The sequence below is a fragment of the Stegostoma tigrinum genome, chromosome 27 (genome assembly GCF_030684315.1).
Source record: "Stegostoma tigrinum isolate sSteTig4 chromosome 27, sSteTig4.hap1, whole genome shotgun sequence".
In the NCBI taxonomy this organism is placed as follows: domain Eukaryota; kingdom Metazoa; phylum Chordata; class Chondrichthyes; order Orectolobiformes; family Stegostomatidae; genus Stegostoma; species Stegostoma tigrinum.
Genome location: NC_081380.1, coordinates 23,044,458 through 23,065,327, shown reverse-complemented (window position 1 = coordinate 23,065,327; position 20,870 = coordinate 23,044,458). Strand labels below are relative to the sequence as shown.

At 39.9% G+C, this 20,870-nt stretch overlaps 1 protein-coding gene across 3 annotated transcripts in view; it reads left to right on the top strand.

Annotated features, from left to right (window-relative positions):
- LOC125464520 (rab effector Noc2-like) overlaps nt 1-20,870 on the top strand; it is a 201,205-nt gene that overhangs the window by 88,369 nt on the left and 91,966 nt on the right. For all 3 annotated transcript variants that reach the window (XM_048556971.2, XM_048556973.2, XM_048556970.2), the window contains exon 6: nt 17,462-17,548. In XM_048556971.2, the coding sequence (XP_048412928.1) occupies nt 17,462-17,548 (87 nt within the window). The remainder of the gene's footprint in view (nt 1-17,461; nt 17,549-20,870) is intronic.

Sequence of the window (20,870 nt, the reverse complement as noted above, 5' to 3'; positions counted from 1 at the left end):
TGGCGGGGGCGGGGTGTGTGGGATGTGTTGCGGGAAATGCGGGAGATGCGGTCGAGGGTGTTCTCGATCACTGCGGGGGGGGGGGGGGGGGGGGAAGTTGCGGTCCTTGAAGAACTTGGACATCTGGGATGTGCGGGAGTGGAATGTCTTATCGTGGGAGCAGATGCGGCGGAGGCAGAGGAATTGGGAATAGGGGATGGAATTTTTGCAGGAGGGTGGGTGGGAGGAGGTGTATTCTTGCTATTTCTTGCTGGCTGAATATCCATTTGTACACAGTCCTTGGCTCCAGCTCATAGCACTGCTAGTTCAAGCAGTAGAAAATGGTTTGCTATGTAAACAGTACTTACAATGAGTGTCAGGTTACTTGATCTCAAAAACTATAATAATCCCTCAGCACTCCATTGGTATTTTGAAGTAGTTTTTTCTTTCCATTTCAACCCATAATCAAAACTATGGGGTGGGGGGAAAAAGAAGTCTATATGCTGGGGTGGCTTGTGCTGTAAAAATAACCATCTCCTTAGCCAGAAATAGTAGGAACTGCAGATGCTAGAAAATCTGAGATAACAAGGTGCAGAGCTGGATGAACACAGCAGGCCAAGCATCATCAGAGGAGCAGGAAAGCTGACGTTTTTGGCCTAGACCCTTGACCGTATCCTTAGCCAACCTGTTTCCGCATAGCTGCAATACTAGTATCTACCCAAATGTGGAATGTGAAAACTTGCCCAGAAATGTTCTGAATGCAAAATGGCTGGACAAATCCAACCCAACCAATTACTACCTTCATGTGAAGTTTGATGAACACAGCAGGAAAGCTTGACATTTCGGGTCCGGTCTCCCCTTCTGAAGAAGGGTCTGGACCCAAGTGTCAAGCTTTCTGGCTCCTCTGATGATGCTGCTTGGCCTGTTGTGTTCATCCACCTTCACACAGTGTTATCTCAGATTCTCCAAAATCGGCAGTTTCTACTACTCTGTAACAATTACTACCTTCATGGTGTTTTCCTGATCATTAGCAAAGCTTGAAAAGGGGTAATTGACTATGCTATCAAGTGATACTTGGAAAGCAATAATTTGCTTGCTAGCATTCAATCAATAGAAATTAGAGGAACAACTCTCCACTAGTTGGAGTTGTACTTAGTGGAGGTTAGTGAACTCAATCACTGGACATCACCACAGGAGTAGGTTCCTTGACCTAACCATCTTCAGCAACTTCTTGAATGACATTTCCTACATCATAAGGTCAAAAATGGGAATTTTTGCTAAGATATTTTTAAGCACTATTCACAACTCTGACTGTTTGTTTCAGTGCCCATGTCTAAATGCACCAAGATCTAGACAGTATCCAGGATTGACCTAATAAGTAGCAAGTGATATTTGCATAACGCATGGGCCAGACAATGAGCATCTCCAACAAGACAGAATCTAAATGTTGCCTCTTGAAATTTAATGGCATTACCATTGCTTAAATCCCACCATCAACAGCCTGGGAGTCACCATTGGTCAGCAACTGAACCGCACCAGCTATATAAAATGTTTGGTCACGTGAACAGATCAGAGGCAAAGACTCAACTTTCAATTCTTGAAAATCTGCCCACGGCACGGGACAAGTCAGAGAGCAGTTGAATGCTCTCAACTTGTGCATGGCAGCAACACTCAAGAACCTTGATGCCATCCAGGCCCACTTGCTTTGCATCATATCTACAAACATCCACTCCTTCCACCACTGACACATAGCAGCAGCAGCAGTACAACCTACAAAATATGCTGCAGAATCTTCCAAACCCATGACCGCTACCAAATAGAAGGTTAAGGGTGGCAGATACATGACAACACCACAACTTGCAAGTTACCCGCCAAGACACACCTGGTCCTGGTGTGGAAGTATATTGCTATTTCTTCTCTGCCATTTAACTAAAATCCTGCAACTTGCTAACAGCACATCAGGTGTACTATCACTGTATTGTCTGCAAAAGTTCAAAATGGCAGCTCAGCACTACTAATGCTAGCCTAGTCAGTGATTATCCACATCCCATGATTGAGTCAACCAAAACAACTGCTATACTCTGGTCATATTTTGCCTTTTTTAGTTTATTTTAGCTATACTATTTGCAGATACCTGAATATTGCTTTTAAACGTTTGCTGAATGTATAATATGCCAAAATTGTAATGTCTATGTTTTTCATGCCCCCCTTATGCTTGTATTAACTATATCCATGCGTGAGCAGGTATGGCTTAGGATAATGGGAACTGCAGATGCTGGAGAATCCAAGATAATAAAATGTGAGGCTGGATGAACACAGCAGGCCCAGCAGCATCTCAGGAGCACAAAAGCTGACGTTTCGGGCCTAGACCCTTCATCAGAGAGGGGGGTGGGGTGAGGGTTCTGGAATAAATAGGGAGAGGCAGACCGAAGATGGAGAGGAAAGATGATAGGTGGAGAGGAGAGTATAGGTAGGGAGGGGATAGGTCAGTCCAGGGAAGACGGACAGGTCAAGGAGGTGGGATGAGGTTAGTAGGTAGGAAATGGAGGTGCGGCTTGGGGTGGGAGGAAGGGATGGGTGAGAGGAAGAACAGGTTAGGGAGGCAGAGACAGGTTGGACTGGTTTTGGGATGCAGTGGGTGGAGGGGAAGAGCTGGGCTGGTTGTGTGGTGCAGTGGGGGGAGGGGACAAACTGGGCTGGTTTTGGGATGTGATGGGGGAAGGGGAGATTTTGAAGCTTGTGAAGTCCACATTGATACCATTGGGCTGCAGGGTTCCCAAGCGGAATATGAGTTGCAGTTCCTGCAACCTTCGGGTGGCATCATCGTGGCACTGCAGGAGGCCCATGATGGACATGTATGGCTTGTCTATTTGCAAATAAAACTAAACGAGGGAGACTGATTCATAGAATCAAATTGTTGCAAATGTCACATGAGATCAACAAAATGTTGAACGAGTGATTGTTTTGAAGGAAAAATGCCGAATTTGCATTTTGCTGTAGTCTGTTCTAAATATTTGAACGTGTTCAGAATGTTAATCACGTAGTAAAACTTTCATCTGCTCTTGTTGGGATGGGCTGTTGTCTTTTGAAGAGAAATGAAGTGAGCAAAGGGGCTCGGACATTCGTATATCTTGTTTCAACATATGAAAGTTACAATTATTGGAGGATGCTCTGGTTCATTTAGCACAGTCTGCCATCTTTTCCTCATCATTCTTTTAGTCTTCCTTATTCCCGCTTAGCCTCTCTTTTGCGAAAGGCATTTGTCTTTTAATCATTGTTTTTGGGTAAGAATAAAATAAAAATACGAGGAATGTGGGGCTGTTCAAACTTGTATATGATGCAAAAAATACTGATAGTATTCTCCTAATGCCTGATTATCTCCTGTAGAATTAAACAATACCCATAGGTGTATGTTATATGTTATACGAGAGTTTGTCCTGCCATTCACTATGAAAAATTAATTTACGTTGAATTTTGTGTTAGGGGAAACTTGTCTGTAAATCAACCTTCAAAGTTGACAGAAATTCAAACTGTTCTAACTTGGTAAAATAGCTGTCTTCTTAAGGCACTTTTGAACTTGTGCCATTCTTGGCCTATTAATTTATCATTCCTTAGAAATAGTTCAGGATTAACGCAGTCAGAAAAGTTTAGTTAGATTGACAAGTGATTGCTAGTTTCATAACACCATATTTCTATTTGGTCCCAAGAGTAATTTCAACAGCATTACACAATACACAGATAGTTGCAACTTGAATGCAATTATAGTGAATCCTCGAGTGTCGTGCTGTACCAAATAATTGATAAACAGTCTGTAAATTTGAAGAGAAAACTGCTATGAACGGGCAGCTACAGTATTTTAAAATTAAAATTGTATAAGCAAGACTCGGAGATATTTGTATTACAGAAGAAAATAGAACTTTTCTACATATATGTACAGGTATGAACAGAAAAGTTTGTGTAAAGCATAGAGTTGCCAACTCTCCAGGATTGTCCTGAAGTATTCAGAAATTGAATATTAGTCAACAAAACTGGATGTAAAAATGTAAAGGATCTAAAGGATTTCTTCTTTTCAATTTCCTTGTAGTTATTTATTAGTTGTAAAAATATTGGTGGTCAGGAAAGAAAAACTGGCTGGCTGAATCTTGACTTTGAGTCTGTTGGGTATGGAAGAGTCTGCTTACCTTCTAACGGGTTGGTGAAGGTGATGTACTGTGAGGCTGGTTGTGTTAGGTATTATGTCTAATTTTATTATCACTGATGCTATCTGCATTAATAGAAACACTTACCCTATTGGCAAAAATGAAGAAGTCTGGTCACTGTCATCTGAGTTATCTAATAATGCTGATGATTCTTATTTTGTTTTGACATTTAACAAGAGCCCCTGTTAAATATTGAACATTTTTCTATTTGTAGGTGCAACAAGCATTACTAGATGAAGGCCATTTACTCTTGCAGTTTTGAAATGTTGAGTGCTGGCCACATCATTTTATTAATGGTCTAGATAATTGCTAGTGGGTGTTGGTGGAGTGTAATGGTGTTGAATTTTATGACATCCTTTGAGGTTAGAAGCAGTGGCTTAAATGAAGTTCCACAATTAGTAATACTTAGAATGCCTGAATTTGCACAGTATTTGGTTTACGCACAACTTTTATATTGTGAAATTTTATTTTTGAACTGGCACTTGTTTTATGAATGTTTGAGTCATGAGATTGCATTAGAACTTCCCCAAACAATCAATCTCTGCATTACTGTAAAATTGTTTCAGAAAGCTTGTGTATTACATGTAAGATTGATGTGGCATTTTGCAACATTTTTGTAATTAGTTTTGGAGGATGTCCATCACTCTTAGGTTAAACAAGAAATTGCAAGTACTGTGTTAATAAAGAAAACAGCAACAATCATATGTTAGAATCTTGGCAGTTGTGTATAATGCATTAATAAGTCATTGTGGCTTAGTGCTTTCAGAGATTTAGCATAGTCTGAGCATGATTGTACAGAGTACATGATTTGTGGGTAAAGGTCAAATACAGACCAACATTAATCAATCAGCAACTGGAAGAGAACAGACCATCCTACCCATGGTCTTAAATGTTTCCAATTTAATTACAATAATGGCAATTTAGGATTGTAGCATTTTAATGGCTAATGTTGAAAACTACAACAAGAATGTTTTAATGTCTGTTTCTTAGTTTTGAGAGGTTTAAGCTTTATAAGAGGTTTAAAATATATTCCAGTGTACAATATGGTGAAGCATTTGTGCCATTTGGAAATCACACGTTATGTTTTGTAGTTTTCTTGGATTCCTTGCAAATAGAGGACAAAACTGTATTAAAAGGCTGGGACCTCCACACTCCTTATTCTTTATAAAGGGCATGGGGCTAAGAGATTTATGCCTGTAATGGAATTGTTTCTTAATACTGCATCAGGATGGCTGATGTGTCAGAGCTGTGTTCTAGGATTTTGATGGACCACCATGACAGATCAATAGTTAATACTGCAGAATGCTTGTGTTGTTGCCTGATAAATTCTGAATTTTTTCAAGTCCTGCTGCTTGGGTCCAAGAGTGAGATGTAGGTGAGTGCTGGTGTGCCTTTAGGTGGAAAATTTTACCAAGTGGTATGAATTGCTACCTTGGGACTGATTTTAACAATTTTCAGAGGTAGCTGACTGGTGACTGCCTCTGAGTTGTTCATCCAGGTTAGGTACTGTAACAGTAGAAGGAGACACTTCATTTTTTGTCAGGTCTGAGCAGGCAGTTCCTACCAGTTAGAGAGAGCATACCTCCAGTCGTGATGCCATTGTTTCCAGAGGCGCCTTCTTTGAGTCTTTAGCTTTATGCACCCCCCTCCCCCCCCGCCAAACTTCTCTCTTAGGAGGCTGGAGAATGCATGCATCCATGCAGCAGGGGGCATTCTTGCGTGATGGAGGGCCACACCGCCACTGGTACGGTACTATTAGCTTGGGTAAATGCTCTTCAGTGGGCTTTTATTTGGTTAAATTGGCAAGGGGCTGGACTGTCAGGATGATGTGCCTTTGTGGTTGACTAGCATTTTATCCCACCACTGCCTGCTATGTGGAGGCTAGATGTAGTCTCAGCATTCCTTCTCCTGAAATCCTGATATGTTGACATGGTGGGCTGAGAGAAGAAGGGATAGTTGAGGAGCAGGGGATGAGTAATGCATTTAACTATGTCTTTTTTAGGTGGACAAGAAATGCTTATTAGCCTCTAGTGAAGAGATTACAAGACCTGAGTTTACATTGTGTAACAGAGGACATTGGAAAATGTGTTCACAATTTGAAAACCGCTTCTGGAAAGTATCGTCACATTGGTCACTTCATGAACTAAAGGATAAATAGTTACACTATGTGTGTTTTTAAAAGAATTGTCTATGACAGATCATATTCAGGTGATTATCTTAGGTATAAAGCTGCCTCCTCTTTTTTACTTTCTTTCACAGAATGGAAGAAATAATAATTGTACTTTAGTAACAACAAAAAAACAGAAAAAATAATAATCTGATACCTCCACAGCTTTCCTGAACTAAGAGAGGCTAGGCTTGCATCGTGCATTTCAGCACCTTCCAAAGCAGCTCTGAAGCCAATGTTGACCAGCTTTGTTGCTCCAGCGGCTGTTTTCTGCCTTCTGTTTTGCCAGACACATTGCTCAGTTGTTTTCCGGCAATAGAACAATTCCTTATGGTTAGATTCTCGCTTGTTGGAGATGGTTATTGCCTGGCACTTGTGTTGTGACTGTTACCTACCAATTTTCAGCTCAAGCCTGGAAGTTGCTAAGGTCTTACTGTAGGTGAGCACTGACTGATTCAAATTTGAGGAGTTGCAAATTGTGCTGAATATTGTGCGATTATCAGTGAACATCCTTCTGAACATTTGGTAAAGGAATGGTGATTGATAAAACAGCTAAGGTGATTGGGTCTGTGACACTAAGCTGAGGAACTCTTGCAGTGATATCTTGGGACTGAGAATGATTGGCCTTTAATGACAACAACCATTTTCTGTGCTGGATGTGGTTCCCCATGGTTCTTATCAACCGCAGTTTGTCTACAGATCCTTGGTGCCATACTCCATTGAATGTGACCATGATGACAAGGGCAGTCATTCTCCACACTTTTGCAGATCAGCTGTTTTGTATTACATAGAATCCTGGAAGGAAGCAGCAAAAGAAAACGTTCGACATGTAACACAGATCAACTCTTGGAAAAATTTACCAAAACTACTAATTCCGCTTCCCTCCTCTTTCCCCAAAGCCTGACATTTAGAAAAAACACAAAGGATTACTTAGAGTCTTGATCAAAATTTTTACTTAAAAACATTTTTTACTTCACCCTAAAGCAGGAAATTATTAAGGTTTTATGTCTTAACAGATCCTACTGGGTTTTTAAAAAAAATTGAAATGAAGTTTAATTTGGTAGATAGCAGAAATCTTTGCAATGATAAGTTAGAGGGGATACCTGTAACAGTAGAAACTAATTTTAAGTTTTTTTTTGTGAAGTCCGATGTTAATGTTAACATTTTAGAAGTTTGGACCAAAGGATCTCTTTCTGTGCTGTATGACTTTGAAATTAATCCCCTTTTTATTTTGTTCTTCAGTACTTAGACCTTGGGATAACCCAGACTTCCAGAACAAATGAATGAACGATATAGATTTCTTTGAAAGCATCTGTTTTCTTTTATGGATAGGCTAACACAGAAAATATTGATTGTTGTACACACCTCTAGAATAATTGGAAGCTAAACCCTTGTCTCTTGGATCAGAGATAGGGTTGCTACCACTGCACCATAAGCAATTGCTTTCTTTCACAACATGTAATTGAACCTTTCATTTGAAATGCCATTTAACAACTACTAACAACTTATGATCAGGTGTTTTTAAGTTAATTAGGCAAAGAGTGGAATTATCACTTCTAAAATTGAGGCCAGAATTTACATTTGCTGACTAACAATTTTGATATTGACTATCTACAAGTTACTTCCTTCCTCCCAAAGGGCATCTATTTTCCCCTCAGATGTTGCGGGGTATTTACAAATTTAACATGAGTGATTATTTAAATGAACAGGAAATCAGTAGTGTGCCTACAGCTTTCTTTTACTCTGTCCGCATATGGTAAGGGAAGAAATTAGATTATAAAACATTGCTTTGAATATTATTTCGTGCACTTTTCACTTTTTTTTTCAACTAAGTGATAGTGTTTATTACAGTTGGAAGTCTCAGCCGTTCCCTCCTGAATTCATTTTGAATATGTAATCCAAGCATTTCATTCTAAAGCTAAGAGGTAAAGTAAATGTTCTTAATAGCACTGTTGCAAACCATTAAAGATATTGAAATGAAAGTTTAGAAAATCTGATCAGAAGTATTAAATTCTGTGTATTATTCTTCCACTTCTGGGATGTTTGTTTGAAAGGAGAGTACACTGATGATAAAATGGAATTATGTTTCTTCCCTCACACCTGTAAGGATTCTGAGCTTGGGTTTTGTATAAGTCAACAGCAGCAAGCAAATGATAATTGGAAATTTCACTCATAACAGCCATGAGGGGTGCTGCTGTGTGAAATGAAGATGTCATACTGGTGACAGGTAGATTTTGTTTTGAAGTTAAAAATGGAAATTTTTGCAGTCTTTGCACCATACCCATGTGATGAATGCCCTGAGCATGTTCAACCTTTAACTATTTGTGGAAGGCTTACATTCCTTAGCACTGACAGCTCTCAATGTATTATAATGCCACCAGGAAATAATTGACAGATCCCCACACTTCTGTTGAACGGGAAGAAGGAGAGGACGAACAGAATTTGACTTTAGCACCAGGCCGTGAAAGAAAATGCAATTGTGACATTATCACATTAAATGCTAGATTTAGCCCTTTTTTCCATATTCTAATACAGGTCATCTATGACACCAGCCTGCAAGCACTCTTTAAAAACTGGTGTGCGCTGCTATAGGTACCTGAGTGATGTTGGCTATGGTGATATATATAGCAGAATTGGGGGTGAAGTCCAGCAAGGAACAACCTCACGCCAAGGTCACCTTGCTCCATGCTTTTCCCAAGGAACATGGTGAGATTCTTGGCAGGTGGGGGCGAGATGTCATTTAACACCAATTAATGTTTATAAGTGCCTTGTTGATGAACCTGACTCCCCGCATTAATATTCTGCTTCTAATCTTACTAAACATGCCCAAAAAAACGAGTAATTGGGAGAACTTGATGTGGCATCCGGAGCATGCGCCTAATGGATTCAACTTGCCACTTCTTCTGAATGAACTCTTCATGTTGCCCAGGACCAAACAAGTCCACAATCCATGGACAATAGCTGCAACTTAATCTTCCCCAGTCAGCGCGGCTTGTCGGGATTCATGGAAATTATTGTGGATGCATTCTTTGAACAATATGTAATGGAACCTACAAGAGAGGAAGCTATCGTAGATCTCGTCCTGCGTAATGAGACAAGAATAATTAATGATCTCACAGTTAGGGATCCTCTCAGAAGGATTGATCACAGTATGGTCGAATTTAAAATACAGATGGGGCATGAAAATGTTAAATCCAGTACCTATGTCCTTTGCTTAAACCAAGGAGACTATGAAGGAATGAGGAAGGAATTAGCTAAGGTAGAATGGCAGCAAAATCTTTATGGTGGGTCAATTGTGGATCAGTGGAGGACTTTCAAGACACATCTGCTGAACACCGAAAAATTATGTTCCAGTGATAAGGAAGAACTGTAGGAAAAGAGAGCCAGCCCTGGATGTTTAAGGAAATAAAGAAAAGTAACAGATTGAAAAACAACACATACAAAAAAGCAGAGTAGTGGGAAACTAGTAGACTGGGAAATCTTTAAAGGCCAACAGAATGCCACAGAAGAAAGGAAGAAGAAAAGTAGGGGAGATTGAGAGTAAACTAGCTCAGAATATAAAAACAGGCGGCAAAAGTTTCTATAAATATGTAAATTGTAAGAGTGGTGAAGGTAAACATTGGTCCTTTGGAGGATGAGAAGGCCAATTTAATAACCTGGGAATGAGGAAATGATGCTGAGATGTTAAACAGTTATTTTGTGCCTGTCCTCACAGGGGAAGACACAAATAACATGGCGAAAACTAATGACAAGAAGGTTATTGCAGGCGAGGACCTAGGAACTATCGTTATCGCTAAGGAGGCAGTGCTGGGCAAGCTAATGGGGCTAAAGGTAGAAAGTCTCCTGGCCCTGATGAAATGCGTCCCAGCGTACTAAAAGAGGTGATGGGGGAAAATAGCCAATGCACTAGTATTTATTTCCCAAAATTGACTGGACCCTGGGGTGGCTCCCGCAGATTGGAAAACAGCCAATGTGACGCCACTGTTTAAAAGCGGAAGTAGACAAAAAGCAGGTAACTACAGGCCAGTTAGCTTAACTTTGGTAGTAGGGAAAATGCTTGAATTTATCGTTAAGGAAGAAGTAGTAAGACATCTGGATATAAATTGTCCCATTGGGAACACCCAGCATGGATTCATGAAGGGTAGGTCATGTTTAACTAATTTGGTGGAATTCTTTGAGGACATTACTTGCATGGTGGACAGTGGGGAACCTGTGGATGTGGTGTATCTGGATTTCCAGAAGGCATTTGACAAGGTGCCACACCAAAGGCTGCGACATAAGATAAAGTTGCACGGTATTACAAGTAATGTATTGGCAAGGATAGAGGATTGGTTGACCAGTAGAAAGCAAAGAGGTAGGAGTAAATGAGTATTTTTCTGGTTGGCGGTCAGTGTCTAGTGGTGTGCCTTAGGGATCAGTGTTGGGACTGCAATTGTTTACAATTTACGTAGATAATTTGGAGTTGGGTACTCAGTGTGGTGTGTCAAAATTTGCAGCTGACACTAAGATGATTGGTAGAGCAAAGGTGTGCAGAAGACAGTTTGCAGAGGGATATAGATAATCTAAGTGAGTGGGCAAAGGCCTGGCAGATGGAGTACAATGTTGATGAATGACCGTACATTTATTTTGGTAGGAATATGGCAAAATGGACTATGTTTTAAATGGTTAAAAAATTGCAGCACGCTGCTGTGCAGAGGGATTTGGGTGTCCTTGTGCATGAATTGCTAAAAGTAGGATTGCAGGTGCAGCAGGTAATTTAAAAAGACAAATGGAATGTTGTCTGCCATTGCTCGAGGGATGGAATTTAAAAACAGGGAGGCTATGTTCCAGCTGTATAGGTCCTGGTGAGGCCACACATGAAGTACTGTGTGCAGTTTTTGTCACGTTACTTGAGAAGGGATATACTAGCACTGGAGGAGGTGCAGAGGAGATTCACTGGGTTGATTCCAGAGTTGAGAGGGTTGGACAATGAGGAGAGACTGCGTAGACTGGGATTATACTCATTGGAATTCAGAAGAATGAGGGGAGACCTTTTATAGAAACATATAAAATTATGAAGGGAATAGATAAATTGGAGGCAGGGAGGCTGTTTCCGCTAGCAGGTGAAACTAGGACTAGAGGGCATCGCCTCAAAATACAGGGAAGCGCATGTAGGACTGAGTTCAGGAGGAACTTCTTCACCCAAAGGGTTGTGAATCTGTGGAATTCCCTGCCCAGTGAAGCGGTTGAAGCTACCTTGCTGAATGGTTTTTAAGACCAGGCTAGATAAATTTTTGAACAGTAAAGGAATTAAGGGTTATGATGAGTGGGCTGGTAAGTGGAGCGGAGTCTCAAAAAGATCAGCCATGATCTTATTAAATGGTGGGGCAGGCTCGAGGGGCCAGATGGCCTACTCCTGCTCCTTGTTCTTATGTAAATAAAGAGCAGCCTCCCATTCCAGTCCAGGATTCAGGAAGCCAGTCAGGGTGGCTTTTCATGGGGTGGGAGGCTGGGGTTGTGGAGATGGGGCTGGTAGTAGGAGGGAATGAAGCAAGGCAGTCTCCCTCTGTGCTTCAGCGAATGAGCCATGGTCAGCCCGATATCTCCAAAATGGCCACCAGTTCACTTGGGATATGTGGGGTAAGTGAGTTGATGTGTGAGGAAGGGGGCTGCAGCAGCTGCCAGACATTGGGTTTTCACAGGGGAAGACACTGGCTAGAGAACTGTAGACTGATGATGAGACAGGCATGCAGTGTGCCTACTGCCTGGTCACCCTGTAGCATTGACCCTCTCTGCCTCTTGTGCCTTATTAGCACACTAACTGCCTGGGAACTCATTGAGAACTACTCTCCTGCACAAACGGCCACCTGAACAGAAGGGGATGTGAAACAAGGGGTGTCTAAGATGTCACAATGTCCCACTGCCATGTATGCACCTTCCTCCCCTTGACTTGACATGATGTATTAGGCACTTGTCCAAACTTTTGCACCTCAGTACTAACGATGAAGAGGGTGCCAGAGAGTGCAGCAAAGTGTCTGGACCTTACACAGAGCCATGAACAACCATGTGAGCGGTGAAAAATAAAGGTTTATCATGCATTTGTGAAATATTTACAGAATGGTGCCACTTGTGCCACTGATATGCCCTTGCTACATTTTCTTCTTCTTCCTCCTCCTGTTGTCTTCATGAGCTACCCAGCTCTACAGATTGCTGAGGGAGCCTGTTTGGTTGTGGAGTGAGCTGGCCTGTAGGTTTGGATGACTCTTCTCTTCTCCTATGAACCATTCCATCCACCAGAACCTTCAGACCCCTGTTGGTAAACGGGGTGCCAATTTCCTCTTCCCAGCCTTCTCTCCTGAACCAAACAGGGCAGATTCTACACGCCAGCAGGCCAACCTCAAGCTTTCAAAGATGGCATGGATGGAAGTGATGCCGGTTTTCAGGCAGATGGCTGCTGAGTGGCAAGTTCTTCTGGGAATAGTTTTGTGGCAAAATGGGGTGGAAACTGGATGTATTGCATGCCAAAGGGGTGTATGCACAGCCCAGACCACCATAGAAGCCAATTTCCCGTCCATGGACTCCATTTACACTCCTCGCTGGTGCAGAGATGCTGCCAACATCATTTAAGGTCCATCTCACCTCAATCATACTCTCCTTTAAACTCTTCCATCAGGCAGAAAATACAAAAACTTAAACACACACCAACAGCTTCAAGAACAACTTCTTCCCTGCCACTATAAGCCTGATGAAATGAACTCTCTAACTTCAAATAATGTTGACTGTGTTAATGTTGATCTTGCTCTGTGCATGTCCTGTGTAATGTGACCTGCTTCACTTTTTGTCCACGTTTTTTTCACCCTATGACGCATATGTCCTTGCTTACTAGGATCTGCCTGTACTGCTTGCAAACAAAGCATTACACTGTACTTAGGTTCACGTGACAATAAATCAAATCAATCAATCAAATGTGGTCAGTTTATGAAGATATGCTAAGAAAGCTCATTTAGCCTTGCAGACATCCCACCAACAAACCTCATGCCGACCTACAGCCGAGAAACCATAAGATTCAGTCCCTGGACCTCACTGATTTCAAGCTGATGGTTGTTTTAAATGGTCAATCATTAGGTCTTGACCAGTTTTCAATAGGGCTGATTGAAATTAACAAAGTGACAAAATTTGTGATCACTGGATTATCACCAACTCCAACATGCTTCTCCACTGGGGAAGACTTGGAATCTATGGCAATGGACACAAAGCAAAATGGTCTTCTGCCACTTTTGTGGATGTTTGCACATGATGTTAGGAATTTAGCCCAGTACCAAGTGTTGGATGATATCCCTGTGAATTAAACTGACTTTCAAATTCAGTGCGTGTAAATTCATGAGGCAGCCTTTCTCATTTCCTTACATATGGCATATCTATGAACCTTTGAAGTCTCCATAAATTGTTCCAAAAACACGGTTTAACTTAAATGCTGGCACAAACATCAACTGTCCAGGGTGAGCGATTGCCATTTTGAAGCATGAAAAATTATTATGCTGGTAATTTATACGGATAAACTGGGGCTTCTTCAATAAATCAATTGTATAAAAATTCCATCGATCACAATGCAAGTGTTACAAAACCTGTTCAATTTACTTTCTTTGGCATCTAACACTGAAAGTTCACTGAATTCATTCTGAGCAACATTTGCAATTGCAATATTTCAGAATCATCCTTCCACAACAAAGCAGTTTCTTCTGTAATCACTGAACTGAAAATTCCATGTTTGTTTTTGAATGCTTTAGTGACACAAATGGCCATCTCATGAATTGATTACAAAACCACTCAAAATATCGAATAGTGCATCGCATACTCTTTGAGATGACTTTATCACTGTCAACTATCCACCTTTTCATTTGTTGCAAGTGTAATCCTCAATTTGGTTTGTTGGGGAACCTATCTATAAGTTGAACTATGGACATTAACCCCCTTGATATAACTGAAATTTGGGTGTTATTTATTCTTCGTATGATCTCATCGGCTAAGTAGAAAGACCTATGAAAGCAATTGGTTCACCTATTCCACATAATCAACCCATAATGTCACTTCTTCCTCTCTTAACCAACCACTGTCACCCACAGGGTATAATAATTCTGCAGGATCTTGGTATTGTGCATGGTGTTACATTTGAAAATTACTATAGACTTTGATTTTGTTCCATCAGCCATGTGGTCTATTACCACCAGAAAATGCAGTCTTTTAATGGACTCTTCTCATGTTCTGTGTGTTTCATTGGAAATTGTCAATGATGCTATTGAGGTATTTTGGTTGCCTATGAATATTCTTGGTCTTCTGCTACAAAGGACATTTTTGTTTCATGAAGTGTCAACTTCAACCAGCTTAAATAAGAACAAAATTATGAGGTGCCAGAGATATGAAACAGTGTTATAGGATTCAAAACACGAACTCTTCTTCTGTTCACAGATCCTGCCCGATCTGTTGAGTTTCTGCTGCACTTTCTGTTTTTAATGTACCAACTAACTGTTGCTTTGAAATCTTTCCTGAATTTGTTATTTGACTTGATTTAATACAGCGGTGTATGCACTTTGCATGATGATGAAAACGTTCTCACAATTTTTGAGGACTCATGCTGATGCATGCTTCTCAAGATTAAGTCAGTTCTCCCCATTCTCATGCACATTAGGTCCCAGGTATCTTCTTCAGGATCAATTCCTTCTTCATTCTTACTTCTTAATTTTTCACTCATTCTGGATTCCCATGTTGCAGCTTTGTTAGTTGATGAGTGAGTATATGCTACGACTCTTTATTTGAAACCAACTTCATACTTCATGCAAAAAAAAACAAAAGAACTGCAGAGGCCATAAATCAGGAACAAAAACAAAGTTGCTGGAAAAACGCAGTTCTGAGGAAGGGCCACCGGACGCGAGACATTAAGTCTTTTCTCCTCCGCAAATGCTGCCAGACCTGCTGACCTTTTCCAGCAACTTTTGTTTTTGTTCATACTTTATGCATTTTGTTGAAGTACTTATTTCTCTTTTTTGGTTCCCCACCCGGGTTCTGCTCTGTGTCTTAAATTTTCACGCTTATTGACAATTCATCCTATATTTACTGCTCTGCCCTGTGTCTACGTTTAAAGTAGTTAAATGGTTTGTTTAGATGGCAAAAAAAACTAAGGCTGACTGCTGATGCAATTATAACATGTTGTGGCTGCAAAGGAAATTGGATGGCATGTTAACTAATTTATTGAGCATATGCAAAAACACCATTTTTGGGACTGGAAAAATGGAGTCAACTTAGCTACACAATCTGTGGTAAATTACTAGATATACTAATCAGTCAACATTCATGATTTGAGTCGGTACTCACAAACATCAGTGAACGATGTTTTACACTCTCTTTCCATTTATTGTGTGGTGAAATCGTTCAGGCAGTGTTTCTTGAACCAAACCATTATTCAATATGTTGTGTTGCTCGAATGAATTCTGTAATCAATTGAAATGCTCCATATTGTGTGTCAAAGCTGCTTAATTAGCCTTGAAATAACAATATATAGAGCAGGCATATAGTTGCCCTCTGGCATCAGAGTAACGATTGATTAGTGTTGTTGCTCAAGGCTCAAGGATCTTTAGCCTACAATAATGATTTTCTTCTTTTTAAAAAAAAACACTTGATTGAGGAGTCTCAGCACATAGTGTGGAAGAAATTGCCCCTGAAGTTCTAATTGGAACTTTATTATTTAATGTAATGTGGAGGCCAGAAGGATGGGTGGCTGACCAGCTCCTTAGTGGGAATAGAATTGAGAGTCTGTGAAGTTGGGGTCATGGGACAGATTTGGAGAGGAGAGATGCTGGCATTAGAAAGAAAGTAGCAAAAGATGCCAATTCAGAGCTCAGGCAATGAGGACCCTTGAAGTTTAATGACTTGGTACGGAAGGGAGGAATGTAGAAGAGGCAATTTAACAAATGGTTGTTATTTTAGTTAAAACGAAGATGTTAAATGCAGAAACATAGAATATAAATGCAGGAGTAGACCATCAAATGCAGGAGTAGATCCTGGCTGATCATCCACTTCAGGACCACATTTGCACTATATCGCGATATCTCCTGATTCCTTTAGTCATAACAACAACATCTAGTGAGTTATGGATACAGTTGGTATTGGAGGAAGGGAGCCTGGCAGCTTCTCTGCAATAATGGCAATGTTTTCGGCAGTGGAGGCAAGGGTAAAATCATGCTAGATCTAGCAATGACAAATTCAGGTACGTGCCCACGTACGCTTAAATTTGTGTCCCTTGGACTTGTGTGAACAAAGTTGTGGAGTGTCAAAACTAAGTAAAATGACCAGAGTGGAAGTGAAGATGGATGTTACTAGCAAAAAGGCATTAGTTAGAGGAGAATGAATAATTTGCCAGTTCAGTTACATGCAGAAATACCATGGCAATTAGAAAGCTTATAGATAAATCAAATCAATGGGTACAGTAGTGGTTGGAGCTAGCCTTTCCTGTCATTGACTCTTTTGATGCAGAGGACAGAAGTGAAGGTAGGCTCATAGATGGTAAAGCGTATACTTCGGAATTGAAAATGACAAAAGATGTTAAGGGAGTAGAGGAAGACAGAGAAATTTCAAACTGTGTTGAGATGGAGATTGAAACCAATAAGGATATGTAGTTCAGCACAGAAACCAAGAAAGGAAAGAAGAGAGGTTTTTTTTTGAACGCTGAAGTCGCAGCAGAATTTATAGATGGTAGAGATTTGTGAATGTGTCAGGTGAAGTGATACATGGTAAGGAGAAGGACAGAAGAATTGAAGTAGAGATGAAAATATTTTGATATTGAGGCTAGTACCACCTCCACTGTGGTTATTTCGACAAGGCAGATTATAGAAAGTACACCTAAGTGAGAAGGTAATAAGGTATTGTAATCTTCAATAATGTACAAGTTATTGCCAGTGTGAACCAAGATTCCATCAAAGCCTTTGTTATTAAGTGTGCACAATACAGTCAAGGATTAACCTTCGTGTAATTAGATTTATTGGTCAAGGAGATGACCACCAATTGGTGGCTAAAGTAGAAGATGAATCTCAGTGGACATTTGAAAATCGAGGCACTCAGTTTCTGAAATTTCTTCTTTTTGTAGAAAGTCTGTGTAAAGTGTGGAATTGAAACACTTGGGAGCCAGCGGAGACCCATTTGGCTTTGCAAAATATGCAGTGAGAGAAGAGAGGTAGGTAAAATAACAATGGAATGTTGTCTTCAGGGATTGTCTACAACCATATTTCTCTGTGGCATGGCTGGGACAAGAGATCGACTGAACATCTTACTAGCTGGCAACTGTTAAAGGTGGAACTTCTTGCCCAAAAAGGGAATAAAGTCAACTTGAAGCCAATTAAGGCCCAAAGGCCGTTTAATGGCTGCAGGTCAAGCTAGCCAAGCAAAGATGGGCATAATGCTCATTTTGACATTTAGTGGTTGGGAATGATAGCCCAATCTATACACCATCCAAAACTAATTTAGCATGTTGTCAATAATTACATGTATGTGTAAAAATAAATTCAAATTCATACAACTCTTCAAAAATATGATATATCAACAAGAATCTTTAGGAACTTATTGTGCAGCAGAAATACATACTGCTAAAAATAGAGTTTTGCCTTACTCTTGGCTTCTATTCTAAGATTAAGTATGCAGTGCAATTGAATGACTGCAAACTTTTTGACTCTCTTGTCTCAATGACAAAGGTTGAATTGCAAAACCTGAAGTGCAGTGGTAATCAGCGACATGTTTACTGTTTCCAGTTCACATTTGTATACCAAATTAATTCTAATGTGCAAAATGAATGCTTTTGTCAGATTTTGAACTGTCATAAACATTCTTCAATCATTTCTGTGAACAGTGTGAATCTCAGTGACTTTTGTTTTTGTCAGAGCAAATAATTTTTTCACCAATGAAACTGCCCTTTGCTAGGTTACAATAAGGAATTTATGAAGGTCTGAAGGTGAGCTACATTAGTTGATGCATATATGGTTTGATTTAGCAAGAATGTAATTTGGTGTAAATCATAATATATGTGGAAGCATTTTACAAAAATTCTAGGTGAATAAAGCAATTGAATGAAAGAGGCACTGATTATATTTTTTGATGGCTGGCATTTTAAAAGCTCTTTGGAGACAGACTACAGAATGAGGGTGGGGTTAGGGTTACAAGAAGGTTTGCGTAGTTACAGCAGAAGATATCTGGAGTGAAGTCCAACATATTTCTTCTCCTGGGGATATTTAGTGGTAATTTTATATAGCAGTGTTTTGACAAATTGCTAAACTAATTAACCAATTAACTGCCATTTTAGAATTTTGCTGGCATTTTCCAGTTGTTAGAATGACCCTGCAATCCCATGAGTCACTTGAGAAGCTTATCAGATTTATCGAGGGGAAGTTTTATGCTGCTATCTGGATGGCAGCTGTCCTTTCTGGGACTTGATTGCTATCATTTAATATAGTTTGGAGGAATGCCTAAAACTTGAATAGGTGATAAATATATTAGTTAAGGGTTAATTGGGTGTGAATTGATTGTTTAAATGTATAGTTAGTAATCATTGGGGGCAGTGAGTGTCTTAGATTGCGGTTCACTGAAATAATCTTCTCACTAAAAATGTGGGTTTGGAATCTATTTAGATAGTTATCTTTGAATGTATCATATTAGTAGCAGTGATGGTTAAGTCAAAATGCAAAGTATAAGATATGTTTTCTGAAAACAAGCCTCATTATTGGTAGAACGATAAAATGACAATGTGGATCTTGGTTAATACTTTACCAAAAAACAAACAAGGTGAAATCTTAGCATGTTTGTTACCACACGGAAGAAAGAAGTAAAGCTTTTTTTTCAGAATTGAAGCCTGATGATTTAGTACAGATGAAGCTTTTGTCACTTTATTGTTAAGTTTATCAAAACGATGATTTATGACAGCGTATGATGAGTGGTCAGATTTTGGAAAATTTAGAGAGACTGAGGATAGTATCATGCAAGAGTTCATATGAAATCCAGTAGATTGTAGAAATTCTACTTGGAAATTTCCAAATCTGTCTTGGCATTTTAGTTATTGGACTGGACCAAAGTTTCAAGTACGGACAGATTTCTAGATTCAATGGCGGTTAAATTTGCAGACTACTATGAAAGCCTTCCTTTTCAGCATCATTTGTGATGCAAAGAGTGATGTGACAGCAAATGGAGGACACTATTAACATTCCATCCAGATGTGGGTCACAGCTGACAAGATAGAAGGAGAACCATGATAGAAATCGGGACAGAAATGCCGTTGAGAAATTTTGAAAAACAAAAGGATTTGTGATTTACAATAAGAGAATGAATTGTAGAAATGTCCAGGGTGTGGTCATTCATGTTCTGGGTGCAATTCTAAGTACCACTTATGCCACAAACTGTCCCAAATATTATAATACTATGTCCCATGTACTATGTTTGAAACTAAATACAAATTAGAAAATTTGAAGGGAGAGGGTGGAGGCACAGTTGAAGGAGAGGGCATTGTATTGATTTACAAGAAGCTTCAGACTGATGATGAATGTGTAAGAGATAGGGTGTCAGATGGGTAGGGTACCAGTTGAATGGGATGCCAGGGTCCAGGTTGGCAAGGAATAAGTGATGCACTGGTTTGGATGTGATGTGGAGGTGCTGGTTTTGGACTGGAGTGGACAAAGTCAGAAGTCACATGATGCTAGGTTTACAGTCCAACAGGATCACTTGAAATCACCAAGCTTTTGGAGATGTGCTTCCCTGGATTATAACCTGGTGCCGTGTGATTTCTGTTTTGCGTAAGTTGGGATGTGTGGGAGAAGTTGTGTCTGGAAGGATGGTGAGAAGTGTGGGTATAGGTTCCAAGGGTGGCTACAGGAATGTAGGTGTGGGTTGGGGGAAGTGGGAATAATTGGATCTATTGGAAATGAGAGTGCCATACAGAATAAGCACATGATGTGACATTTGTAAAAGAGTTACTTTTTGTTTAACTGGGGAACCATGAACTTTTATAAGAGGAGCAAGACATTTAGTCAGTTACGTTGACTGTTTGTGGAATATTCAAAATGAATATTATTAACGTTGCTGTCTTTCTGAGCTTTAAGTTTTTTATGTAACTTCACCTTTAAAAGATGCAATCCCCAACAAGTCCTGTGGTAAAGCATTCCATACTGCAACAACTGTCTGAAAAGAATCTTAAAGTTATGGTTTTACATGATTGACTCACCAGCTGGGAAAATGATTTCTCTTCTCTTCATCAAATTCATTCATAATTTTAGACAGCCGTGTTATAATTTCTGTTGTGTCCTCTGCTTCATTGTAATGAGCTTTAGCATTTAAGTTGATTTCCACAGTTATCTCTGATAGTAAATTCATATGTTAGAATTATGACTGTCAACTTTTGGGAAAAAGTCATACAAAATACTTTCCTCTATTAAAACATTATCCTCCGTAGTTAGACTTAATTATTCATCCCTGAGTAGTCCATACGTTTCACTAACGGATTTTTAACTTTTTCGATA